At 35.2% G+C, this 23,217-nt stretch overlaps 1 protein-coding gene across 1 annotated transcript; it reads left to right on the top strand.

Moving 5' to 3' along the window:
- The first annotated feature begins 56 nt into the window (after positions 1-56).
- LOC121424929 (DNA replication complex GINS protein SLD5-like) lies at positions 57-23,105 on the top strand. Its single transcript, XM_041620823.1, has 7 exons — positions 57-155; positions 13,179-13,325; positions 15,975-16,028; positions 16,613-16,710; positions 17,116-17,204; positions 21,144-21,237; positions 21,600-23,105. The coding sequence occupies exons 1-7, from the start codon at positions 57-59 to the stop codon at positions 21,694-21,696; spliced, it is 678 nt and encodes a 225-aa protein (XP_041476757.1). The 3' UTR covers positions 21,697-23,105.
- The last annotated feature ends 112 nt before the right edge of the window (positions 23,106-23,217 follow it).

The following is a 23,217-nucleotide window of genomic DNA, read 5'->3' as shown; positions in this document are numbered from 1 at the left end:
GAAAGTTGAGACACGACGAACCAAACCAAGACCAAGAAGTCAATAAAACTACCAAAATGTCTGAAGAAATTGACGAAAGCTTAGAAAACGAATTCTCTAGTGATGAAGAGGAGGTAGAGATGACTGCTGCAGATGTTCTTCAAAAGTTGGAGGAGGTACGTGTCACTATTTTTTATTTTTTTTTATTTGTGGGCTCAAGACTCAACTTTGTGAATTGGGTTGCGGCCGCGGTCTGTCTCTGCCAAACGCCAGCTCCTACCTACCGGAAAGTCACCCCGTGAGGCGTGACGTGTGCACCGTTTGCGGTTTGTTGATCCTGGCCACTTTCTCACTGCAACCGTCATGCCTGTGCCGTGGCGTGGGCAGTGGCGGACCGTGAACCGGAGTAGACAAATGATTGGAGGGGCTCTGTATTCTTTGTGAACTCGATGGAAAGAATCAAGACATAGGCCTAACCATGATTATAAAGATTGGCCTTATCGTCATTCAAGTCACTGGGGACAAACTTGAGATACACTTCATATCAGCAATCTTAATAGAATCACGGTTGGAAGATTTTCAAAAGAAATCTATTGTTCGCCATGCGAAACGGTGTGAAGCTTCTCACTGAGCGGGGACTTGCTTCCACCACACCTTTTTCCCATAGACCTTATCGCAAAGAGCGTCTGTCGCGTGAGGGCGTCTGTCATCGCAGAGGATCACGGGATGCGAAAGGGGGCAAACGCGGAATCGGCTGTTGGGAAGCCATACAACGCCATATGTTTTGTGTAGTATCACTCAAAATCCAGGGTTTTTTAAGTCTGATTTCTTCTTATTTAAATTATTTTGGATACTTGAATGTGGATTTATGGAACAATCTTTGTATCATGATTGCCCAGTGAAAGTATGAACTCAATACTCACCGTATTTTCTAAGTTTTCTGGGGCTAAACTTGGGAAGATTTTGTGGGAAAAGTGAGACGGTGATTGCGGGTCAATGCCGATCGACTCAGAAAAGAGCACGTCGGCGACCCGAATTACATAGCACATTTTTCCATTAAAGAATATTCTTGAAAATCATAATGCAGACCATATATCTCCATTTAAATTTAGCTAGGTTTTGTTATTTGGGGGCGAATATAGTCCTCTTTTTGCAACTAGGGCTCTTAAGTTTGATCATACAAGCTCTATATAGAGGGTGAGACAAATCTAAAGTATATAAAAATAAGCTAGTGTGTATATATATATATATATTCATATACATAATATTAAGGACCTATAAAATAATAGGCCTATGACATGCAGAATAAAGATTAAATAAATCCCTGAATTTTAAAACATTTTATGATCCCGTATGCCCTAGCTATCCCTGCATCCTCTCTGTAATTTTATTTTGTCTGAAACTTAGCAGATGATGGATATTTAATTCATCATGATAATGATATATATATTCCATTCTTTTGATAAAAAATGTTATTTCAACATTTACATCTTCAGTTTATTTCATCGCATTCAGTCACTTCTCTCACAGATCACCTCCCTCATTGTCTTTTTTTTTCTTTTTAAAGCTTATTTTTCTCTCAAGTACATTTTCATCTATTCTCATTTTTTCTATTTCATTCATTATTTTGTCTGAAGCATGCCCCTAATAAAACTTTAGAATGTCTGACCATGATCCTGAATAATATGCAATAATATTATGTAGCATAATCTGTGGAGAGAAAAAGAAAACACAGCTCGGTTTTTAGGCCTAGCTAGGCCTATACTCTGAATAAAATCATGATTGAGATAATTATTTATGAAACATGTATTGGGCAAGTCCAAGAAAAGGTCACCCTAGAAGGCAAAATTTCATCTTTAATTTAAGAAGTTATCTTTGGTGGGGTAAGAAAGCCCAAATGTAAAATTTTAAAATTTCATTAAGAAAAATCTGATAATATGCATATTTATGCTAATTTGGAGCACCTAATTTACATAATTGGTAAAATGGGCGTTACGTATGGGACAATTATAAAAACTCATAGAAAATAAAAACAAAACTTGTGAGATTTAGTCATAGGTGGGACATGGACCCCCTAACATCTTATTACTTTTGGGGGAAAAAATGTGATGTCATCTAATTAATTATGCAAATTAGGTCTTGTCCAAGGATGGAATGTCCCATACGTAACATTTTGAGGATGTTTTTTTAAGTTATTTCTCATAATACAATACTTGCATTGCTGCATCTCTGGGAAGTTCTAATTTATAAAGTATGAAAATGTTATACCCCAAAAAGTTTCAAAAATAGAGTTTACTTTTTAATCAAAAGTTAATTAAAAAATTGTTACCTATGGGACAACATGTTACGTATGGGACATTTACACACAATGTCAATGGGGAGGTTTGTGTACAAAGTGAATGGAGAAAAAAAATTTAAGAGTGCTCTAAAAAGTGATTATTTACCTTTTCTTTAGTTTTTAAAGACTGATTTGTTATGAATACTGATTAATGAAAACAATTGAAGTGAAAAAATTGTGAAAATGGAAAAATATGAATAAAATAAAAAACAATAGAAATACATAAGAAATTCATGAAAACCATGAAAAACAAGGGAAAAAATGTTGAAATGGCTAATTTCCTTTTCAGTCATATCAAATATGTCTCAATAGAACATTTTAAAAGATAGAAACTCTTTTGTTATTTCCATATTTTAAATTATTTCAATTTGTTGAATTATGGGGGAAATTGTGTACGTTCTCTATGGGGACAAAATGTCCCATACGTAACTGTCCCATACGTAACATGTCATTAATTTGTTTAATTAGAGTCTGTAATTAGAGGGATTTGGCTTATGACATGAAACTTGCCTTAGATATACTAGAGTATTGTGACTTCTATCACACTAAGTTACAAGTTGTCAAATGAAATACTTTCAGAGAATTCTCAACTTGAAAAAATTGTTTTAAAAATTGTCTTTTTTCTGCGTCCCATACGTAACGGCCCATCTTTTCTCTCTAAAAGGTCAAGGTCGAGGTCATATGCCACCATTTTTTCCATGATTATTCTTCTCCTAGATGTCTACCATCATGAGGGTATTCAATCTAATCAAAGTCAATTAACACTATTTTTCAGGTCATTGAAGCCTCTGAAATGTCCCATACGTAACGCGCGCGAATTCTTGGACTTGCCCTATTCTTGACAATCGATTGATATTACAAAAATATATAACTAGAATAAAATAATCAAATATACTGCAGAGTTTGTTTTTTTTTATCATTTTATTATTGCTTGGAATTCGGTCCCATTTTCCTCTACTGCCTCGCCGACGTATACTGTCCCTGGGCCGAGAGTGCATGCCCACTGTCCGTGCTTACGAGCACACTTTGCACAGCAGCTGCACAGCTCAAAATACGCACAGACAGTGCGCGAAAATGAAAGAAAATTGCACTTGTCTTCATAAAATCTGTGGTAATTCTTGCAGCTATAGACAGAACATCTATCTCTGCCACCCATGATTAAGAAGTAAAATGATGTTGAAATCTGAAACAAATATTACGAGCAGTTTACTTCAAGAAAGCAAAAAGTTGGAAGCGGCCGTAGATCGTATTTCGATGTGCAATGGAAATCGTACACTATATTGTTGGCTGCTTGCATTCGCATGGTCGTCTCCGGACAATAGCGGCGCTATTGCCCCCTTTCCGATCCCATGATCCTTTGCGTGAATCTATTTGCGATAAGGTCTATTGACACCATAACAACTGACTCGGACACTTTCAAACGACAAAAATAGTCTTTTTCTTTTCTCTCCTGTGGCGGTATATTCTTCCAAGTTGATGAAACAATGATCAAAACACTAAATAAGACAAATTAATCACACTAAAAACTCTATTTAACTGTCTAAATACTCCTTGTGATCCGAGTCCCCTTCCCGTGTTGAGTTCGTCCAATTTCCCATAGGAGGGGACAACGTTCTCGCCAGTGTAGAACACACGCGTCGCATGCGACACTCGTAAATTCCACAAGCTCTTGGTGCGTCACGCGCAAAAAGCGAGCGACACGGGCGGGCAAACAAAAAAAGTGAGGGAAAATCATCGGAAATAATTATTGCATCATTCATCATCAATCCTCAAATATATAGATCTAGGATGTTTCAGAATCATTTCGGCAACTGTTGCCGACAAACTACGATCTTATCATTTAATGACTGGATGCATAGACACTGGCGCATTTCCACTTCCAGCCGGCTAACCAGCCACCCAGTCGCGCTACCTTTGCCAGCGCGCTGGCGCGGCTAGCTAGCGCTAACTAACTGAGCCAGAGCGGGACCTGCATGCTATGTTTGGAACTGAATTGTCCGCGATGTGACATAACCTTTCATTTTTACATGATACCGTATTCTGATAATTTTCAAGAAATTTTAATTTTTTAAATGAATTGTTCCATATAATTTTCCTGCTTATTACTTGCTAAGTATTCTTAACGTTCATTCTCAATTTCTGCTGTCATGTCACAACGAAATAATAGTTGGAATTCTTGGATGTATGAACTGTGTATGTAGGCTTGGGCGACGTGCGTATGGCAAGCTGTTTTAACATTTTCTGATATAAAAAATTATTAGATTTATTGATATCAAGAATTAATTTCTTGAATTCATTTCTTGATATCAAGAACTCATTTCTTGATATCATAAAACGATTTCTTGATATCAAGATATTAATTCTTAATACCAAAAAACATTTATTTTTTATTTCAAGAATTAATTACTGATTAATAATCAGAATGATTTCTTGCAATAAATTGACGATCGAATTCAGAAATGAATTCTTGATATCAAAGATTAATTTCTTGTGATATCAAGAATTCATTTCTTGATATAAAAAACAATTTTTTGATATCAGGAATTCATTTCTTATAAAAAATCAGAATGATTTCTTGCAATACATTGACGCTCGAAATCAGAAATGAAAATGAATTCTTGATATCAAGAATTCATTTCTTGATATCAAGAATTAATTTCTGAATAAAAATCAGAATGATTTCTTGCAATATATTGACACTCGAAATCAGAAATGAAAATGAAGATCTTGATATCAAGAATTAATTTCTTGATATCAAGAATTAATTTCTGCTTAAAAATCAAAATGATTTATTGCAATACATTGACCCTCGAAATCAGAAATGAATTCTTAATATCAAGAAATAAATTCTTGATATCAAGAAATCTAATTCTTGATATCAGAAAATGTGAATAAATGTTAAAACGGTTTGCGATATGTGGATGGTTTTGTAAAAGGAAAAAAAATGAGATCCCGGGAGCGAGATGTTAATATTATTTGTATGACAGCTAATTGCTGGTTTTCAACATTTATTTTTTATTGTTTCATCTAAAACAGAATTTCTTGTATTGTTTTTCACATGTGTGTACAGTCCTATTGATTGATGTTCTAGGGGCATGAGGGGGGGATGGCATGAGATCACATGACATATCGATTACAAATATCTTTAAAAAATCATATGTTTAGGTATTTCTAATCGATATGTCAGATGCTAACTCCCGCCCCTAGATCCTGCATCGTACAGATCAGAAATATGCCTAAGACGTTGCAACATCTTTCTAAAGGGAATTTGAATTGCAAAATGATTTAATGGTCAACACATTTTCGAAGTCTCAACCTGAAAAAAAGAAAGCATGGTAAAAATGAATGATAAGTGATTTTGTATATTCCCAAATTTTCCCAACTGAAAATTAACTTACTGAAAACACACGTTCGAGATACGTAGGTGTCATTTTCAAGTGACCAAACATTAAAGCGGGAGTTAACCCTGACAAAAAGTTTATTAAACATAGCAGAAAAACATAATAAGCATTGATGAAAGTTTGACGGAAATCCATCAAAGACTTTAAAAGTTATTAGAATTTGTATATATTTTTTCTTGTACAGTCGCTGATTGTAAAAAATTGAAATCAATGAAATGTCCGTCACCACCCAAAGCAATTGCTCACGTGGCTCTTTTTTAAAATGATCTCAGTGGCTGCCCAAATGAGACCAGAGAGAAACGATTTTTATCTCATGTTTACCTGATTTAATGCCTAGATGGAACAGAAATGTATAACAGCTGAAGAAAACACAAGTCAAAGGAAATAGGGAAAATTACAATATAACCATCCTACACTAATATTATTATTATCTTATTTAGCACAAGACATGGAGAATACATTTGGGCATTTTCACAGTAACTGACGTTAAACAGCACAATTTTACACACCTTTCATTGTGTGTATCTCTAAAACAACAAATGATGCGAGTTTGCTTTTGATAGAGTTGATAAAGTGAACCTTGCTGTTTACTCTGATACTAAGTTTTTCAATGTAACCACATTTGTTACGCATCAGCAAGCAAAAATGTGTCGGTAACTGACGTTACGCAAAAAGGACATGCAATATCATGGTATTCAGTAAAATTAAAATATCTCATATCCATGAGTAGATAGATGTAAATATCCCTTCATTACTAGGTTAAGATGTGGGCAATTCCATGGAAAATGTTCACTTTAGAGAAAAAATGAAGTTTCAGATTTCACTTAAGCAGTCAAATTTTCTTAAAAAGTAATCTATAAAGTCTCAATTTCCAGTTGAAAAATTGCAATATTGATAAAATTTTGTATTTTTTCCATCATCAAAAAAATAGAATAGTCAATTGCAAAATGTAAAAAATGTGGCTATTTTTAAACAATTCATCTTTCCTGTCTCTACTAAAAGCAAACAAGGTCCAAGAGGTCTCTTTTAACTTTTGAATAGTTGATTAAAGTTTAAATCAACAGAAAATAATCGTTCAATTTTATGCCATTCATCAATTTTAGAGAAATCTGTCTTCAGATTTGTGTGATTTCTTTACCATTATCAGTGTCATGTCCGTTACGTTTTTCACTTAAGGTTTTCACAGCTTACAGGAAATTTGTCTGAAGGTACTGCAGATTCAGATTCTATGTTAGAATTAAACCCCCTACCATGTGTAGCAATCATTTTCCCTTACCACTTCTCATTTTCATAAAAATGGCGTAAGGGACATGACAATTCGCGTAACGGACATGACGCCTTATATATGGCAAAAGGCAGCATTCACAAAAACAAAATATTAGGCTCAGTGTCACAGACTGAGGTCAGTCTCAATTGTTTCAGGAAAGCTGAATGTTATATTTCCTAGAATCTGCATGTCATTCAAGCTATTTTTAGAAGTTGGTGAATAATGAAAGTTCAGCTCTTGTTCTGGTAGATTTTTCTGAGAATTAACAGTATGCCACATAATATTAGGATAAGATGCAGCTAGATCTGCAACATACTCAGATCACAATCTGCATCATTTGTGTTTGAACAAACATTTTGTTATGCACTGACAGTTTGGAGCATGATAAAACTCCAACTTGTGAATTCATGATCATTGATGATATTACTTCAAAGTATCTGACTTTCACCAACCTCTACATGTACATGTACTTCTTCAGTGATGGCATGGGCTCACATTTAATAGCAAGTTTGTATTCGGATATCTGTGTTACATGATGTAGCTCTATGAATCCATGAATCTACAGTGGCACTTTTTTGCAGTATCACAAAGCAAAGGGGCCGTGGAAAGAATGTGGCGCGATCAATAAATTATGTCATCATAGTATTTTGGTCAGACTTAATCACGATTTGAATGATGTATTTTCAATTGTACACAAGCAGTGCGGACAATACAACAAAATTAGATAAGCTACATTTGTCAGCAAGCAAGATCGTAAGATTTAGAACATCCAAGATTTGATGAAAGGATGATTATACTCAGGATGATAGTTATTTTGAATGAAAAAAAATCTCAGAAGCTATTTACAAACATTCCGATTGCCTTTCAACTCATACATAATTGATAATGAAAGACCAGTTTCCAGGTACTGCTATTAAATTTTAAAATACTTTTTAATACCATTTTTTGTAATCTTAAAACTGACATTAATCTATGTTCTTTATCATACAACATTCCATATTATGATCATCTTGGATTTACACAGGTCTGGTACATTTTGTTTTCTTCTCACAAAAAAATGACATTTGGTCTTCTCAGTGTGCCGTAGTAGTATGATAAACATTGTATTCAATATAAAATTATCACTTAGGCTATAGCTATTAAATTAATGACACCTTCTAATAATATCTACACATTTTTCTTTAGAGTTAGTAAAGGTACTTTGTTGTTACATAATTACATTCATTATTCATATTTCTTTCATTTTCAAACTAAGAAGTGCTGATGAAGTTCACTTCGTAAGGGTGTCATGTCCGTTACACTAGTATATTATCAAATATTAAGGCATGAATGAAAAATATTTTTTTCTATCAACTTTTTCTCCTTTAATTAGGTGTGGTGCATGGTAGTAACTGGAAAATACTAATTAACCAGTATTAACCAGTGTAAAATAAATTTTTCTAAATATTTTTTTGATTTATAAATATTGTACAAAAAGACCCCCTCTCAAATTGCAAAATAATAGGAGATATTACAGATTACCAGTTATGACACGTGTCTCTAACCTCTAGTCTTAACATGTAAACAATTAGACCTTTACCATATCTTGTAATAAAATAATTATATTCGCTTACAAAAAGTGGACTAAACTGTCATGTCCGTTACGCTTCGTGTGTCATGTCCGTTACGCTATATTTTGAGCTAGGAATACAGAATGCACTGCAAAACTGTTGTTAAATACCATTTTATGGATAGAGCATGATCTTAAGGTTGAATTTACACCAACGTCAGGTGCATGCAATCTAAGAATTCACAGGAATTTTGATAAGCAACAGGAGGTAAAAATGCTTTGTCCATTTCGTGTCATGTCCGTTACGCTCACAAAGAGTGCAATTTCTCAGCAACTGTTCAACGAAACGATTTGAAATTTTATGTGTATGTAACTGATACTTAAATGTGGCTGATAAGCTTAGTAACAATTATCAAAAGACTGCTAATTCTACTGTATAAACCTTTGAATTACAAAAATTTGTCTGAACGTCATGTCCGTTACGCTGGAATTGACCATGTGTCAAAATTTTAAATAATTTGGTTTTGTCTTTTGGGAGCTATGATAATTTTTCCACGACAATGCCGGTAACTGACATTACGATAACTGACATTTCACTTAATTTGCCATAGAGATAACACATGGAAGTCAAATATGTGGAGTCATTGCATTGTATCTTCTGTGCAGGGCTTCACATGAAAGTGAGCTTGATGTTGAAGCAGGGCGCGACAAACCCGCTTGCCCGGGGCAAGTGAAAATGACGTGCGGGCAAGCACCTCTCAAAGTCAATTGCCCGATCGGGCAAGTGGATGTTGCATCTTTTTTTTCTCTACCGTACCTCGTGTTTCCATAACTCATCCAAAATTCACACTCAAAATCATGAATCAGCCTTAAAAAATAGCGAGTAGCGCAGTTTCAAATTCCGAAATTGCGTTATTTTTTCTGTACCACGTATTTCCATACATGGTACCAGGTATGAAAAAAATCAACGCAATGGCCGGGAAACAGTTGAATGTAGTATAGGGGTCCATTATGACTACCACCATGTGCAATTTCTAATATACATTTTCTCCCTTCCGATATCACAATTCTGTGATAAAATAATTAGAATTACACAGGAAATAAATCACAGAGTCTAGTAACCTCGCATTGGTGAGTTGTCATGTCATTCGGCTTTGCTTTTCAAAACGGCCTATTTAACATCCAAAATAACTTGCCGTATTTGTTAATTATAACTTGAAATTCATTTGTTTCCCTTTTTGAGGGGATGAGGTAAATATCAGACAATAAATCATCAAACAAAGCTCCATCTATTTTACAAGGCCGGCGGGAGGCTCACACACGTGCGCATACTAGCTAGCCAGTCTGAGCTCTGTCTCTCTGCCAGAGCTCTGGGGGACAATTCGCTCAGTAAAGGCCTCAATGATGGTGATTTTCTGCTTCAGACAGAGTTTACATTTCGGGTATATTATTCAAAACTTCCAATAAAGTTTGATGATTTCTTCATTGTCATGTATATTTAAGTTATTAATGAATACATTCTCACCAAATTTAGACTCCCCCATAGAGAAATGCAATTTTCGTAGAAGTCTGCGTTTTCAAAGAACTTCAGGAAAAGTTAGGGTATGTGGGCCTTTATTACATGGCCGAGTACAGGTTATTGTACTACTGGAATAGGCGAAGTAGAAATTAGATATTGAATTCATTTATATCATAGTTCAACTCACAGTCACACCCACACAAACACATGCACACCCACACAAACACACCCACACAAACACACGCACACACACACACCCAAGATTCTAAGCATAGTGAAAAAAATTACTTAAAAATCATACAATATTAAACAATGTTACTAATAATTCATTAATAAGTGAACAGGTATTCCTCAAAATAGAAAAAAAGTAGCATGTGAAAACATGTAGATAAAATTATTGACCGAGTGGAACATCATAAAATGATGAAGAAAAGACTTGATGGTTTCCAAATAAATTTTTTTTTAATCAAGGAAATATGGAAAATAAATGACCATTTCATGGATTTAAAGATGCAAAATGTGAAATTTTAGCCACTCCACTTTTGATAAAATAATTTTTTCCGAGTCAATAAAGAGCTGAACATTTTTCACTGGCTTTCTTTATAGTTTCCAACTACGGTAAATGAAAGCAATTCTAAGGAAATATGTTACGCAGGTAGCCATTTCATGGATTTAAAGATGCAAAATATGAAATTTTAGCAACTTTTGTTGAAGGGTTTTTTAAAACCTTAAATAGCCATAAAATATTGATTTTTTTTCTCCAAAATAAACGTAAAGACTCAGGCCTACGTTGCTGACTGGACAAGATTCTCAATTGTTATTTAGTATACCTTAATAAAAATAAGAGTAGTGCCGTCATAATGAAAAAATTATTTTAAAAATTGGGCAAGCAGTTTTTTCTATCGGGCAAGCAAATTTTTTCATCACTTGCCCAACAGGGCAAGTGACGAAAAAAATTTTTGTAGAGGCCTGGTTGAAGTATACCTGAGTTTCTGGGAACATTTCAATGAATTTTTTTTTTTCTTAATTCCTTTTTTTTTATTTGAACATTTTATTATAACTTATTATACATTAATATTTACCAGTGCCTTATGATTTCCAAAGGCATAATTTTCATGGTACTTTTTTGTGAGGCCTTTTAAAATCATAAGAGTTTCATAATATTTCACATTTTAAATCATCCAAAGATAAAAAATGTATGTTTTACTCCGGGAGGGGGGGGGGTCATAGCAGCTACATGTGTTCCTATAGTAATTTGATATTGCATTGATGTACACTTGGATTTTTCTGACTGTACACCCATTTGCATATATTCATTAATTTTATATTGACTTTTTAAACATTTCCCTTCTCCAACCTCCCCCTCCCCTAGAAAAAAACGGCAAAATGAATAAGGGTCTCCTCCCCTAGGCTACCCCTACCCCGAATCTCATGTAGCCTTGCAGTTTTATTGCTTTATATTCTGGTCAGTGCAAGCAATGCTTGTTAATATCTGTCGGATTTAAACTTTCTTCATAATTTGTTTAATCATTCTCTTTGCTAATTTCTTTTTTAAGATGTCAACTATAAATAAACTCCAGCTTCTAAACTGAAATTGAACTATTTGTAAATTAGAAAAAAAAAACTCACAGTTATAGAAGATCCATGCAGTATTGATCAGAACTGTGAAATTTTACCCTACATCTATACTTGTAAACCCAAAACAAAAATTGTATCACATACACAACTAACAGGTATAAAAACCAGGAATTTACTTCTGGCCTGGCTGTGCTCAAAGGAATCCTAGAAACTAAAAAGGGGCCCCTGCAAATCCCCTTTCATCACAGTATTAAGCGTATTAAATGTTGCAGATTTAGGCAGTAGGTTGGGGAAAAAATATATATATATTTGTCTGATACAAACAACTAGGTACTTGGTAAGTACATGTACATATGCAATATCACAGTAATTTTTTTTTTGCATGATGGGAATGCAACTTCCTTCATAATTTTATATCCTATTCCTTGTGAACTATACCTTTTAAAAGTCAATAACATGCTCCTTCGGGTGTGATTTAACTAAGTGAAAGACTAAATTAACAAGTACCAGTATACAATATTTCTTCACCATAAAATTTACCACATTTGCATTTCACTATTGGTAACCAACGTTTTATCATGGTAACTGACATTACATTTTCCACTTGGTAACTGACATTACACATATTCACTGTTACCTTATGGCTTGATTGTTCATGGATTATTTTAATTTTGGTGTAGAAGAGAGGGGTGTTACCTAAGGAGGAAATCTACCAAGTTTTATATAATATCCTTTTGTCTGGGAAATGAGAAAAAAAAGTTCATGTTTTTGGTAACTGACGTTACGTACCATATTACATACTTCATCAATATTTTTTAACAGATAAATTAATTACTGGCGTTTCTTACTATGGGATTTTACAAAGTGTTATTGTAGCAAACTATAGGGGAAATCATCATCATGATCAAACCTGTTCTTTAAAAATCTGTCAAAACAAAATATGTATCAATATACAATTTTCAACACTAATTTGTATCCATACTTTGGCGGCCATTTTGAAATAGAAAATGACTGCCATAGTCAGAAAAAAAATTGTCCCAGAAACTTCAGGTCTTGTATGATTAGAAAACATAAACCATTTGACATGAATATCAATTTGATTTTTTTCTGCCTCTGTGTCCATCTGTGGTGAAAATGCCCATTTTTTGGTCCATTTCTATCAAAAGGAATGCCACAACTTGTCTTTACACTAGAAATAACAGGGAAAGAAAACATTCTCCTTTCTTGAATATTTTGGATACATAGAATTGACCATGTCAAGATAATTCACAGGCTTGTAAAACATGGCTGCCCAAAAGTATGAGTGCATGGGGAAAAAATGAATCTGTTCCCGACGGTAGCTGAACTACACAGAGCTAGGCCTGTTTTGTGTTTGTATTCTGGTCTAAATATTTTTGGGGGACTGTTACCACTCTGGAATTAATTTTTGAATAAGTTTATTTCTACATTAAAATAAAGTTGCCTCCACACAGTTTGATAATCAGCTCTTCCCCTCCCTCTCTTTCTCCCTCCCACTTGCTCATCTCTCTCGGCCACTCTCTATTCAGGCATGGCTAAATGAGAAGTTCTCTCCCGACTTGCTTGAAAGTAAGGTTGAGATTGTGGAGTGCATGCTTGAGCAGCTTCAACAGATGGAGGAGAACGTCAAACGATGCAAGAAAGGAGATTTTAGGATTATCGTCCACAGGATGGAGGTAAGCACTGCAATATTCTGCCATCCAATGGCCACAGGATCCAACTCTTTGAGTTTTTATTAAAATACGCTTTTTCTTAAGTTGAGATAATTTCTGTATACCCTACTTGATGCTAAAGGAATTGGAGTCACATAGCCGCTAATTTATGAAATATAGACGTTTCAAAAGCAAGTAACTCTGCTTAAAATGTTTAAACATAAAGTAGTACACTTTCTTATTGAATTAGAAACTTATATCGCAAAGTTATTATTTTTTTTTGTTATGGGACAGCAGTATTGTCAATGTGGTGACAATTCCTTGTATCTCAACTTCTGTTGAAATCCCTTTTTTCCTTAAACAAATCAAAACAAATCATCTTCTTTTTTTTAACTTACTGTTAGATAAATCATAGATTGAAGAGTATAACATAATATATTAACATTTTTCAAAAACATAAAATTAATGAGAAAGCTTGTCAAAAATAAAAAAATGTAAATTCATGCAAATAGAATTGATGAAATCAAATTATGGTATAATATTTTTCTTCTACAAGTAAATGCTATAAATTTGATTTTTTTTTTTGATAAAACAATACTGCACAATCTATAAGAGGGTTTAATTTTAATGATAAAGAGCATCTTTTGAAGACATTACAAATAAACATGGAAGTGCTTTACAGTTGTCAAGTAATGAAGCATTATATGACACTGTAACTTATTAGTGTGTTCTATGGGATTCATGACAGTGGCAGCCATCATTTTTTGGCCAAGACATGTCAATCCAGCAGCAGTGTATGAATGAATGAAAGTATTAAGATACATTCAAGAATTTGGCAAAAACCAAACTTCACAAAGAAGAGATGTACATATAAGACCTAGACCCCATTACATAAAAGTTACTATTATGGTAACTTTTCCATCCCATGGTAATCATGGGAAGCGCCTTGGTGTAGCGGTTCTGAATCTAGCCTTGTAATCAGAGGGTCGTGTGTTCGAATCCCACCATGGCCTATCGCCCTTTGGCAATGCGTCAATCCACACTTTGCCACTCTCACCCAGGTGCTAATTGGGTACCGGTAGGAAACAACCGTCGTTGTGGTTGGTTTAGCAAGTTTGTGCCTAACAGGCTGCTTGGAATGCTACGAATCCAGTGACTGGGTAATAATAATTGTGAAGCGCTTTAAACAGTCGTAGATTGATAAAGCGCTATATAAATGCCAATTATTATTATTATCACCATGGTAACGCTGATCACCAGCCAATCATTCATAATCAAGGATTCCAGACCAGTTACCATTGGATGGCAAAGATATCATAATGGTAACCTTTATGCAATGGGGCCATTGTCAGTAATAATTTGTTCTTGTTTGTGTTTAAATTATGGAAGAAATTGTCTCAAATTAATTGGTGGAAGGTGTTTGTATATGTATGTACTCAAGGAGTTGTTGCTTTTTTAGGGTAAGATATTAGAATCACAAAATTAATTAATTGTAATATATTTAAACAGTCGTAGATTGATAAAGCGCTATATAAATGCCAATTATTATTATTATCACCATGGTAACGCTGATCACCAGCCAATCATTCATAATCAAGGATTCCAGACCAGTTACCATCGGATGGCAAAGTTATCATAATGGTAACCTTTATGCAATGGGGCCATTGTCAGTAATAATTTGTTCTTGTTTGTGTTTAAATTATGGAAGAAATTGTCTCAAATTAATTGGTGGAAGGTGTTTGTATATGTATGTACTCAAGGAGTTGCTTTTTTAGGGTAAGATATTAGAATCACAAAATTAATTAATTGTAATATATTTAAACAGTCGTAGATTGATAAAGCGCTATATAAATGCCAATTATTATTATTATCACCATGGTAACGCTGATCACCAGCCAATCATTCATAATCAAGGATTCCAGACCAGTTACCATCGGATGGCAAAGTTATCATAATGGTAACCTTTATGCAATGGGGCCATTGTCAGTAATATTTTGTTCTTGTTTGTGTTTAAATTATGGAAGAAATTGTCTCAAATTAATTGGTGGAAGGTGTTTGTATATGTATGTACTCAAGGAGTTGTTGCTTTTTTAGGGTAAGATATTAGAATCACAAAATTAATTAATTGTAATATATTTAAACAGTCGTAGATTGATAAAGCGCTATATAAATGCCAATTATTATTATTATCACCATGGTAACGCTGATCACCAGCCAATCATTCATAATCAAGGATTCCAGACCAGTTACCATCGGATGGCAAAGTTATCATAATGGTAACCTTTATGCAATGGGGCCATTGTCAGTAATAATTTGTTCTTGTTTGTGTTTAAATTATGGAAGAAATTGTCTCAAATTAATTGGTAGAAGGTGTTTGTATATGTATGTACTCAAGGAGTTGTTGCTTTTTTAGGGTAAGATATTAGAATCACAGAATTAATTAATTGTAATATATGCACTGCACACAGAATTGTAAACATGTGACTACACAAAGCACACAGATGACCCACCTGGTTTCTTTATACATGTCAGATTTAACTGAGGTTATATGAAGAGCAAACCTATATTTCTTTTCTATTCTTGTTGCAGATTATGGAAAGAATTTGGAATATCCTAATAATCTTTTTTCCTTTTTTATTATTTAAAGTTCTCTTTTATTTTTCCTCTGTACAGATTGATAGAATACGATTCATCTTGAGCAGTTACCTAAGGATACGTTTGGCAAAGGTAAATTAGCTGCTTATATATACAAATCATTGACTTAGTCATTGTAATTCAGTTTAAACCAGAGTAAGTTTAAGATTTCTTCATCGTGGTGTAACTTTAAATTGCTTTCTTTTTGAGGGATGCACTACAGTTATTAGTATTGCTACAATTTGGAATTAGATACTATGTCAGATTTCTCTGTGTTTCATGTTTTGTAGTGGCGTGACCCAAGTTAAGTCGTGTATTTTGGATGGTAACATCACAGGTCGGCATCAGACATAAATCATACTATCCGGCCTATGCACACCTGGGGGCCGTTTCATACAGCTGTTTAAGATAAGAGCGACTTTAAGAACGACTGGCGAACCTTTCTTATGCGTTAAACCATCGCCAATACAATATACCACTTACCGCATGAAGGGATCACCAGTCGTTCTTAAAGTCGCTCTTAACATACGAACAGCTTAATGAAACACCCACCTGGAAGAATTCAAATATGCATCTATTTGTGATGCCTGATTTACTATTGGATTATAATATATTTCTAGTATTCAGGTATCATTTAAATGTAGAATGATAATCTCTTTCTCTACCTTTGTTGATAGATAGAGAAGTTTGTTCATCATATTCTTCACAAGGAATCAATCAGAAGTCCAGATGAACCAAATATGCTGTCACCAGAAGAATTCACTTTTGCTAAAGAGTAAGTCAGTTGCCTAAATATATTCAGTTTATTATATTGAAATGCATTTTTCTTTTAAACCCTTGACCAAGAGGGGGTAGAGATCCCTATGACCAATTATTACTAAAAGAGAAATGGTGCAGCAAAAAAAAAGTGATTACAGTCATCTTTTGCTGTAATGTAAGGAAAATCAATATAGTTTACCGACAAAAATAACAAAATTCTGAAAATCGACATTTTTTTGGCTTTGAAGAGTTGTCATCCATTTCATAGTGAGTTTTTTCCCCTTCACTTTCTTTGGTTTGTGATTATGAAAATATATTTAGTGTATCAGTCAGAAGCATACTGATTTCATTAAAGAGAATTATATTTGGAGTATGATGCCTTCATTGATTGTCCTTACTTGTCTTCCTTTTTTTCCCCCAGATTTGCAGAGAGTTTAGAAACCCATTCGAACACGGTTGTTCTGCGACATATGCCTCCAAATCTACAAAACCTTGATAAGCAAAAGTTAGGTGAGTACATACAGCATGAACAGAGTACAATGTGTTGTTGAATACAGTACAGTCCGACCTCTCTTATCCGGCCTCCCCTTATCCGGATCTCTCTATTATCCGGACGCACACTTGCCGAGATTTTTTTTTCCTTTTAATCTAGTACCGGTACGTTAGGAAATAAGATTTCAATCTAAACTCAATCCTATGCGTAAACTCACTTTGATTAAATATATTTCCCAACATAGTCACCCTACACCAAACATATTTTTCATGAAAATATCTCACCCAAATCACCAAAAGAACTTTAGGAATGATGATTTCCAGTAAATCAGGGCATAGTGCAAACATTTCATCGCGTTTCTCTTTTTGCTTCGCGGGAAAAACAACACTTGTCTTGATAGCTAACTTTATGCCTCAATACGGACAGCGCCATCTATCATGTTTGAGCCTACAGTCAGTTTAACAATGGCTGACATTGCGAAGCTGCGATACCCGCCGCGATGATCTAATTGTAACACTTGGTTTCATCAAGTTATTCTCTTTTTTTCGAGGTATACCTCGGTCATTTTAGCAGGTAAATTATCCAAGAGTTTCGGCCATCGATCGATTTCATTTCCATTAAAACACTGCCTATAATTTGCACTGACTCTGCAGTGAATGCAGTGAATAATTGTCTTTACCGCATGCCCACTATAGTGTAGCTACCGCCAGTGGCCTGGGGAGGCAGCCGGTATAAACTGGGATGGTCGCTAAAATTGTGACTTTCCGTGGGGCGGCAAATACAACCACGGTTCTTGGACATGATAATATGTAAAATATTATGAGTGAATACATGCACAATGTTGCCATCGGTAAATTTTGCTCCTGACCTCAAAATTAAAATAATAATATGCAAAATCGTACCATTGATTCGACTGGAAATTCTGCCATTCACCCCGTGTGTTAAGGACTTCCGTGAACGCGCGCAAGCGTGCACAATGCATGTAACCTCGTTCGCGTTTATATTTTTTTATTCGTTGTACATGATATACGTTATAATACAGAATGTACGATGGCGGATAAGATGTCGTCGTCTTCGTCGTGTTTTGACAGCGAAAATGACGATTTATCACTAGCAAATATATGCTACATGCACGTCTTACCCAAGGAAAGAGGGCCAGTAAATTCCTTTCAAGTAAAGAGCTAGAACAAATTTAAGCCTTTGCTGCATTCGTTGATGTAGACTACCTGGGACTTCAGAATAAAAATAGCTATTCGTGCAGCAGAGAAGTTTGCGATTGACTTGCATGCAGCCCGGCCCCGGAGACCAGCCCGACGTCCGACCAGCATTTCAGCAAGATCCGAATGGATCAAAATAAATATAGATGTACCGCGTTTACACCTTGCCCAGAGCCAGGTCAAACATCGTTCGTATCACCAGCATTGAGCAATCAAGCGATCGAAGGTAATTTGTTTTCACTTTGTGCTCTTGCATTTCACTCTCTGCAAAAGTGAAGCGGTGCAAACTTTGATGATTTTTGTATAGGTCTACATCTAGATTTCTTAATTGAGTCGATGAATAATGTGACTCATGACTTACTTCGTCTTCTATTCATAGGCTTGTAAATGTGGCGGTGAAGTAAGTCATGACATGAGTCACATTATGTATCGATTCAATTAAGAAATCTAGACCTATACAAAAATCATCAAAGCTTGTACTGCTTCACTTTTGCAGAGAATGAAATGCAAAAGCACAAAGTGAAACAATTTTGGCATGGACAAAGATCGCTATAACAAGGATCACCATCTCAAAATCATCCTCTGTATCTTTTTCACCTTCGATAGCTTGATTGCTGGAATGCTGGTGATACGAACGATGTTTGACCTGGCTCTGAGCAAGATGTAACGCGTTACATCTATAACGTTAGTTTGATCCATTCGGATCTTGCTGCAATGCTGGTCGGGCTGGGCAGGAGCGTAACGGGTCGGTGGCCAGGAGGGGCAAGAGCAAAAAATATCCGGTCTTATCAGGGGCAGATCCATGATTTTCCAAAAGGGGGCAAATTTTTCAGAGGAAAGTTTCGACCAGCCCCCCCCCCCCCAAAAAAAAAAAAGTTTTTCAACCAATTGACAAGCAAAAAAAAATAAAAATAAAGGTTTTCACCCACAAATGAAGTATATTTCGTACCTGAAAAAAAGGGTCTTCAATTTCAAAAGAGGGGGTACACCTTTTGTTTTAATGGCATATTTACATTACAAATTTTAGTATTTTGCTTCTCAAAAGGGGGGGGGCAGGCAATGGCGTCATGAGGCAACATTTTGAGGGGCGATATGGTGTATCGGGTAAAAAAAACAATGCGAGTAAGCAAAAAATTATACATTTTTATTACAAAAATCCAATTTTAGATTTTGACATAATGTTAAAGAAGATAACATATTTTTCACCCTTCTCTCTTTCCTTTTCCTTTTTTTTCTTGGTTTACGCCACGGTAAACAAGATTTTGTTTATGATTTTGCATGCTTATTTTTTAAAAAATAAAATCACCTTTTCATGACAATCTATCTGTTCTTCTTTCTTTCCTTTTCCAGTTCCTCTTTTTTACCCTTTCCTTTTCATTCTCCCCCTTTTCTTTTTTCCCCTTTAAGTTCCCGGTGAACTCCGCCAGGGGGGATAGCTTGCCCCCCCCCCCTGCACTGTTAAGCCACTGCTCCCTGGGCCGGGTTGCATGCAAGTCAATCGCAAACTTCTCTGCTGCACGAATAGCTATTTTTATTCTGAAGTCCCAGGTAGTCTACATCAACAAATGCAGCAAAGGCTTAAATTTGTTCTAGCTCTTTACTTGAAAGGAATTTACTGGCCCTCTTTCCTTGGGTAAGACGTGCATGTAGCATATATTTGCTAGTGATAAATCGTCATTTTCGCTGTCAAAAGACGACGACATCTTATCCGCCATCGTATATTCTGTATATAACGTATATCGTGTACAGCGAATAAAAAAAATAAAACGCGAACGAGGTTACATGCATTGTGCACGCTTGCGCGCGTTCACGGAAGTCCTTAACACACGGGGTGAATGGCGGAATTTCCAGTCGAATCAATGGTATGATTTTGCATATTATTATTTTAATTTTGAGGTCAGGAGCAAAATTTACCGATGGCAACATTGTGCATGTATTCACTCATAATATTTTACATATTATCATGTCCAAGAACCGTGGTTGTATTTGCCGCCCCACGGAAATGAAAAACTAGAGACATTTTCCTTGTCCATCCCACAGTCTAGTAGCGCAGCTGCGTGTATTTAATATTGGGTCTCCCAGATCCGGATAAATCCCTTATCCGGATTGGTGCTGGTCCCAACGTGTCCGGATAAGAGAGGTCGGACTGTACATCCCAGAATGATAAAGAAACCTCTTCAGATCATAATGATCAATTAAGTTACACCTTTGTCAGTAATGATGGGCGTAAAATCTCTTCTTTGATTTAAAACCAAATACTAAGTGATTATTCATGTATTGCAGATTACAGACAGTAAAATCTGAGATCTTTTAGAAACAGAAATTCACGGGTAAATCTGTCTTTACTCTTTATTTTGAGATTTAGTGAAAGAAACATATATCATATATCACAAAAGAAATGCCAATGGATTCATTTGTTGTTGTATCCTTTTAAAGAATCCTGAAGAAGTTTTTTTGCACATTTTGATTTTGACATTGAAATTTCAAACTCTACATGCTAATCCATGTATGAAATTTTATTATCCTGTTTGGGATTCAAATAAAGAAGACATATTTACACTTAATTTTCTGATGATATAAAGTATCATTATGGTATGAAATTCTGAAAAAAAAAATCATCGGAGGCAGAATTGCCTCTTTACAATTAATGCCTCAAAACTATATGTTTTTGTTAAGTACCATCAGGAATTCACAAGCCAGTCTTTGTCATTAATAATATACTCTTTCTTTTTTGTCCAGTTCCTAAGCCAAACCTTGACAGCTATGTGTTCCTGAGAGCGAATGAGAATCAAGAGCAGATACTCATAGAACCAGAACTAGAAGATGAACAGAAGTAAGTCAATATTGAAAAGGGGGAATATGTCCATAGCATTAATCAGACTTCGAATGACATATTGAAGGGTATTCAGGAATTTACTTGATGGATATCTAGTGATTCAAACAAAATTTAGAATCTTCAAAGGAAACATCTATTAACAATATCCCTCACTCTTGCAATGTGCGTGAACGTTTCATATGTTCATTTCTGAGGCTGAGGCTGCAGAGCCCTTGAAGATAACAGGAGCCAAAGAAAAGAATAAAGAGGTATTCCCTAAATTTCGAGATAAGAGATCTTGTTATTGTTATATGACATCCATACTACTCGTAAACAAAATATCTTTTATTCATTTTAATCTTATTTTCTCTATATTCCAGTGCTGAAGTTGTTGACCTTGATGCCGGTTCACAGTACATCATGAGATATCGACCAATAGGATCTCTTGTAGCCAGCGGAGCTGTTTCACTTATATGAGGGAGCTGTTGCCATGGCAATTATTTTTTCCAAAACATTTTTAAAGCAGACTGAGAATTTTTCTCTCATATGAGAGAGCAGTTGCCACTATACTGGTATGTTTTCAGTACTTTTGTAGCACATAGGTGCTGCAAACATCACAATGGATTTGGTTGTCATATACATTGCAAAGTATTACTGAAAATGGTTATGCCATGTCTTTTGTTACAATGTAGCAATGCTTCCATTCAAGAAATCCTTACATCTGGGACTAAAGGCGACCATTGAAACTTGTGACAGTTTGGTGCTGATTAGAATCAGTTGTCATGGGAACTGTGAAGAAAATGTGCCATCGCACTTCTTTCTCTGATGCTGCCTGTGCAATGGAGATCTACAAGGAATGTGGCCGTAATAGAAAGTCTGTCATTGTGGGGTTACAGAATTTCTTTTGCGTCTCCTTCAGTGGCGACCTCTTACATTCACAATAATGACAAAATCAAAAGCAAACTCAGCCCTAATTAGAAAAATATGGGGCAGTGCAGAGTGGAAACTTGATTTTCTAAGTATTCATCTGCCCCACAATATTGCTTGGCTTTCAATACCTTTTTGAACATTTACTGGTATTTGGTAGGACTTCTGATTATGTCAACTCTAAATAATTATTTGGTACCACAAAATCGCAAGAATGAATGGACCACTAACTTTGCTTTTAATAACAACCATTGTATTAGGGTTTAGAAGCCAGTCAAAATCAAAAGGTGTCATTAAAGTCCTTTTTCAGCTGGGACTGGGAGTCAAGTTAGTCAACTCTATTCCAAGTCGCTGTGACTCGGATTTCTGGATTAATTTTACTCAGAATGATGTGGCACCAACTGAGAGTCAAATCAATCCAAGTCAGAATTATCTGGTAAGATAGAAACTCTGACTCCAACAAAGTTGACTCCCAGTGAACATCATTTCTGGGTCAGATTTGACTCTGCTGAGGTATATAATTGTCTCAGATCTAATTGTAACTATCCCTCTTCAAATAAAATGATGTGTGTACAGTTTATTCTAAATACATGTATATATATTGACTTCATGTGAAAAGTAACAATAAAATTGTTTACTTTTTGTATAATATGTGTTTGTATAGTCCTTGTTATCAGTGTAGATGATTTATACCAATTCAACTTCTTTTTTTTTTTTTGGAGGGGGTGGCATTTAGGACTGTACATCATCTTTAAATACAAAAGTGTGTAGAAAATATTGTAGCTTTTTTCAGAATGTATTGCACAAAAGGCATCAAGTGATGCTACACTCACTCAGTGCTGTAAATGTGGAACGTCTGGATAATTTAGTTGCAGAAAGGGGTCAAAAGAATATAAGATACAACTGCTGAATTTGCAATTTGGTAACTTTACAGATGTGTGTAAAGTGTATAGAGCAGTTTTCGCAGGTGAGACTATAGGCGCCGCTTTTCCGACGGCGGCGGCGGCGTCAACATCAAATCTTAACCTGAGGTTAAGTTTTTGAAATGACGTCATAACTTAGAAAGTATAT

This window comes from Lytechinus variegatus, chromosome 12 (assembly GCF_018143015.1).
Source record: "Lytechinus variegatus isolate NC3 chromosome 12, Lvar_3.0, whole genome shotgun sequence".
Lineage (NCBI taxonomy): Eukaryota > Metazoa > Echinodermata > Echinoidea > Temnopleuroida > Toxopneustidae > Lytechinus > Lytechinus variegatus.
This window is presented reverse-complemented; position numbering and strand designations above follow the sequence as displayed.

Excerpts from the sequence above, each read along its gene's own strand:
- LOC121424929 (XM_041620823.1), top strand. The coding sequence starts at position 57 with ATGTCTGAAGAAATTGACGAAAGCTTAGAAAACGAATTCTCTAGTGAT. Across the intron at positions 13,326-15,974 it reads TTATCGTCCACAGGATGGAG|ATTGATAGAATACGATTCAT; the intron begins GTAAGCACTGCA and ends TCCTCTGTACAG. Across the intron at positions 16,029-16,612 it reads TAAGGATACGTTTGGCAAAG|ATAGAGAAGTTTGTTCATCA; the intron begins GTAAATTAGCTG and ends CTTTGTTGATAG.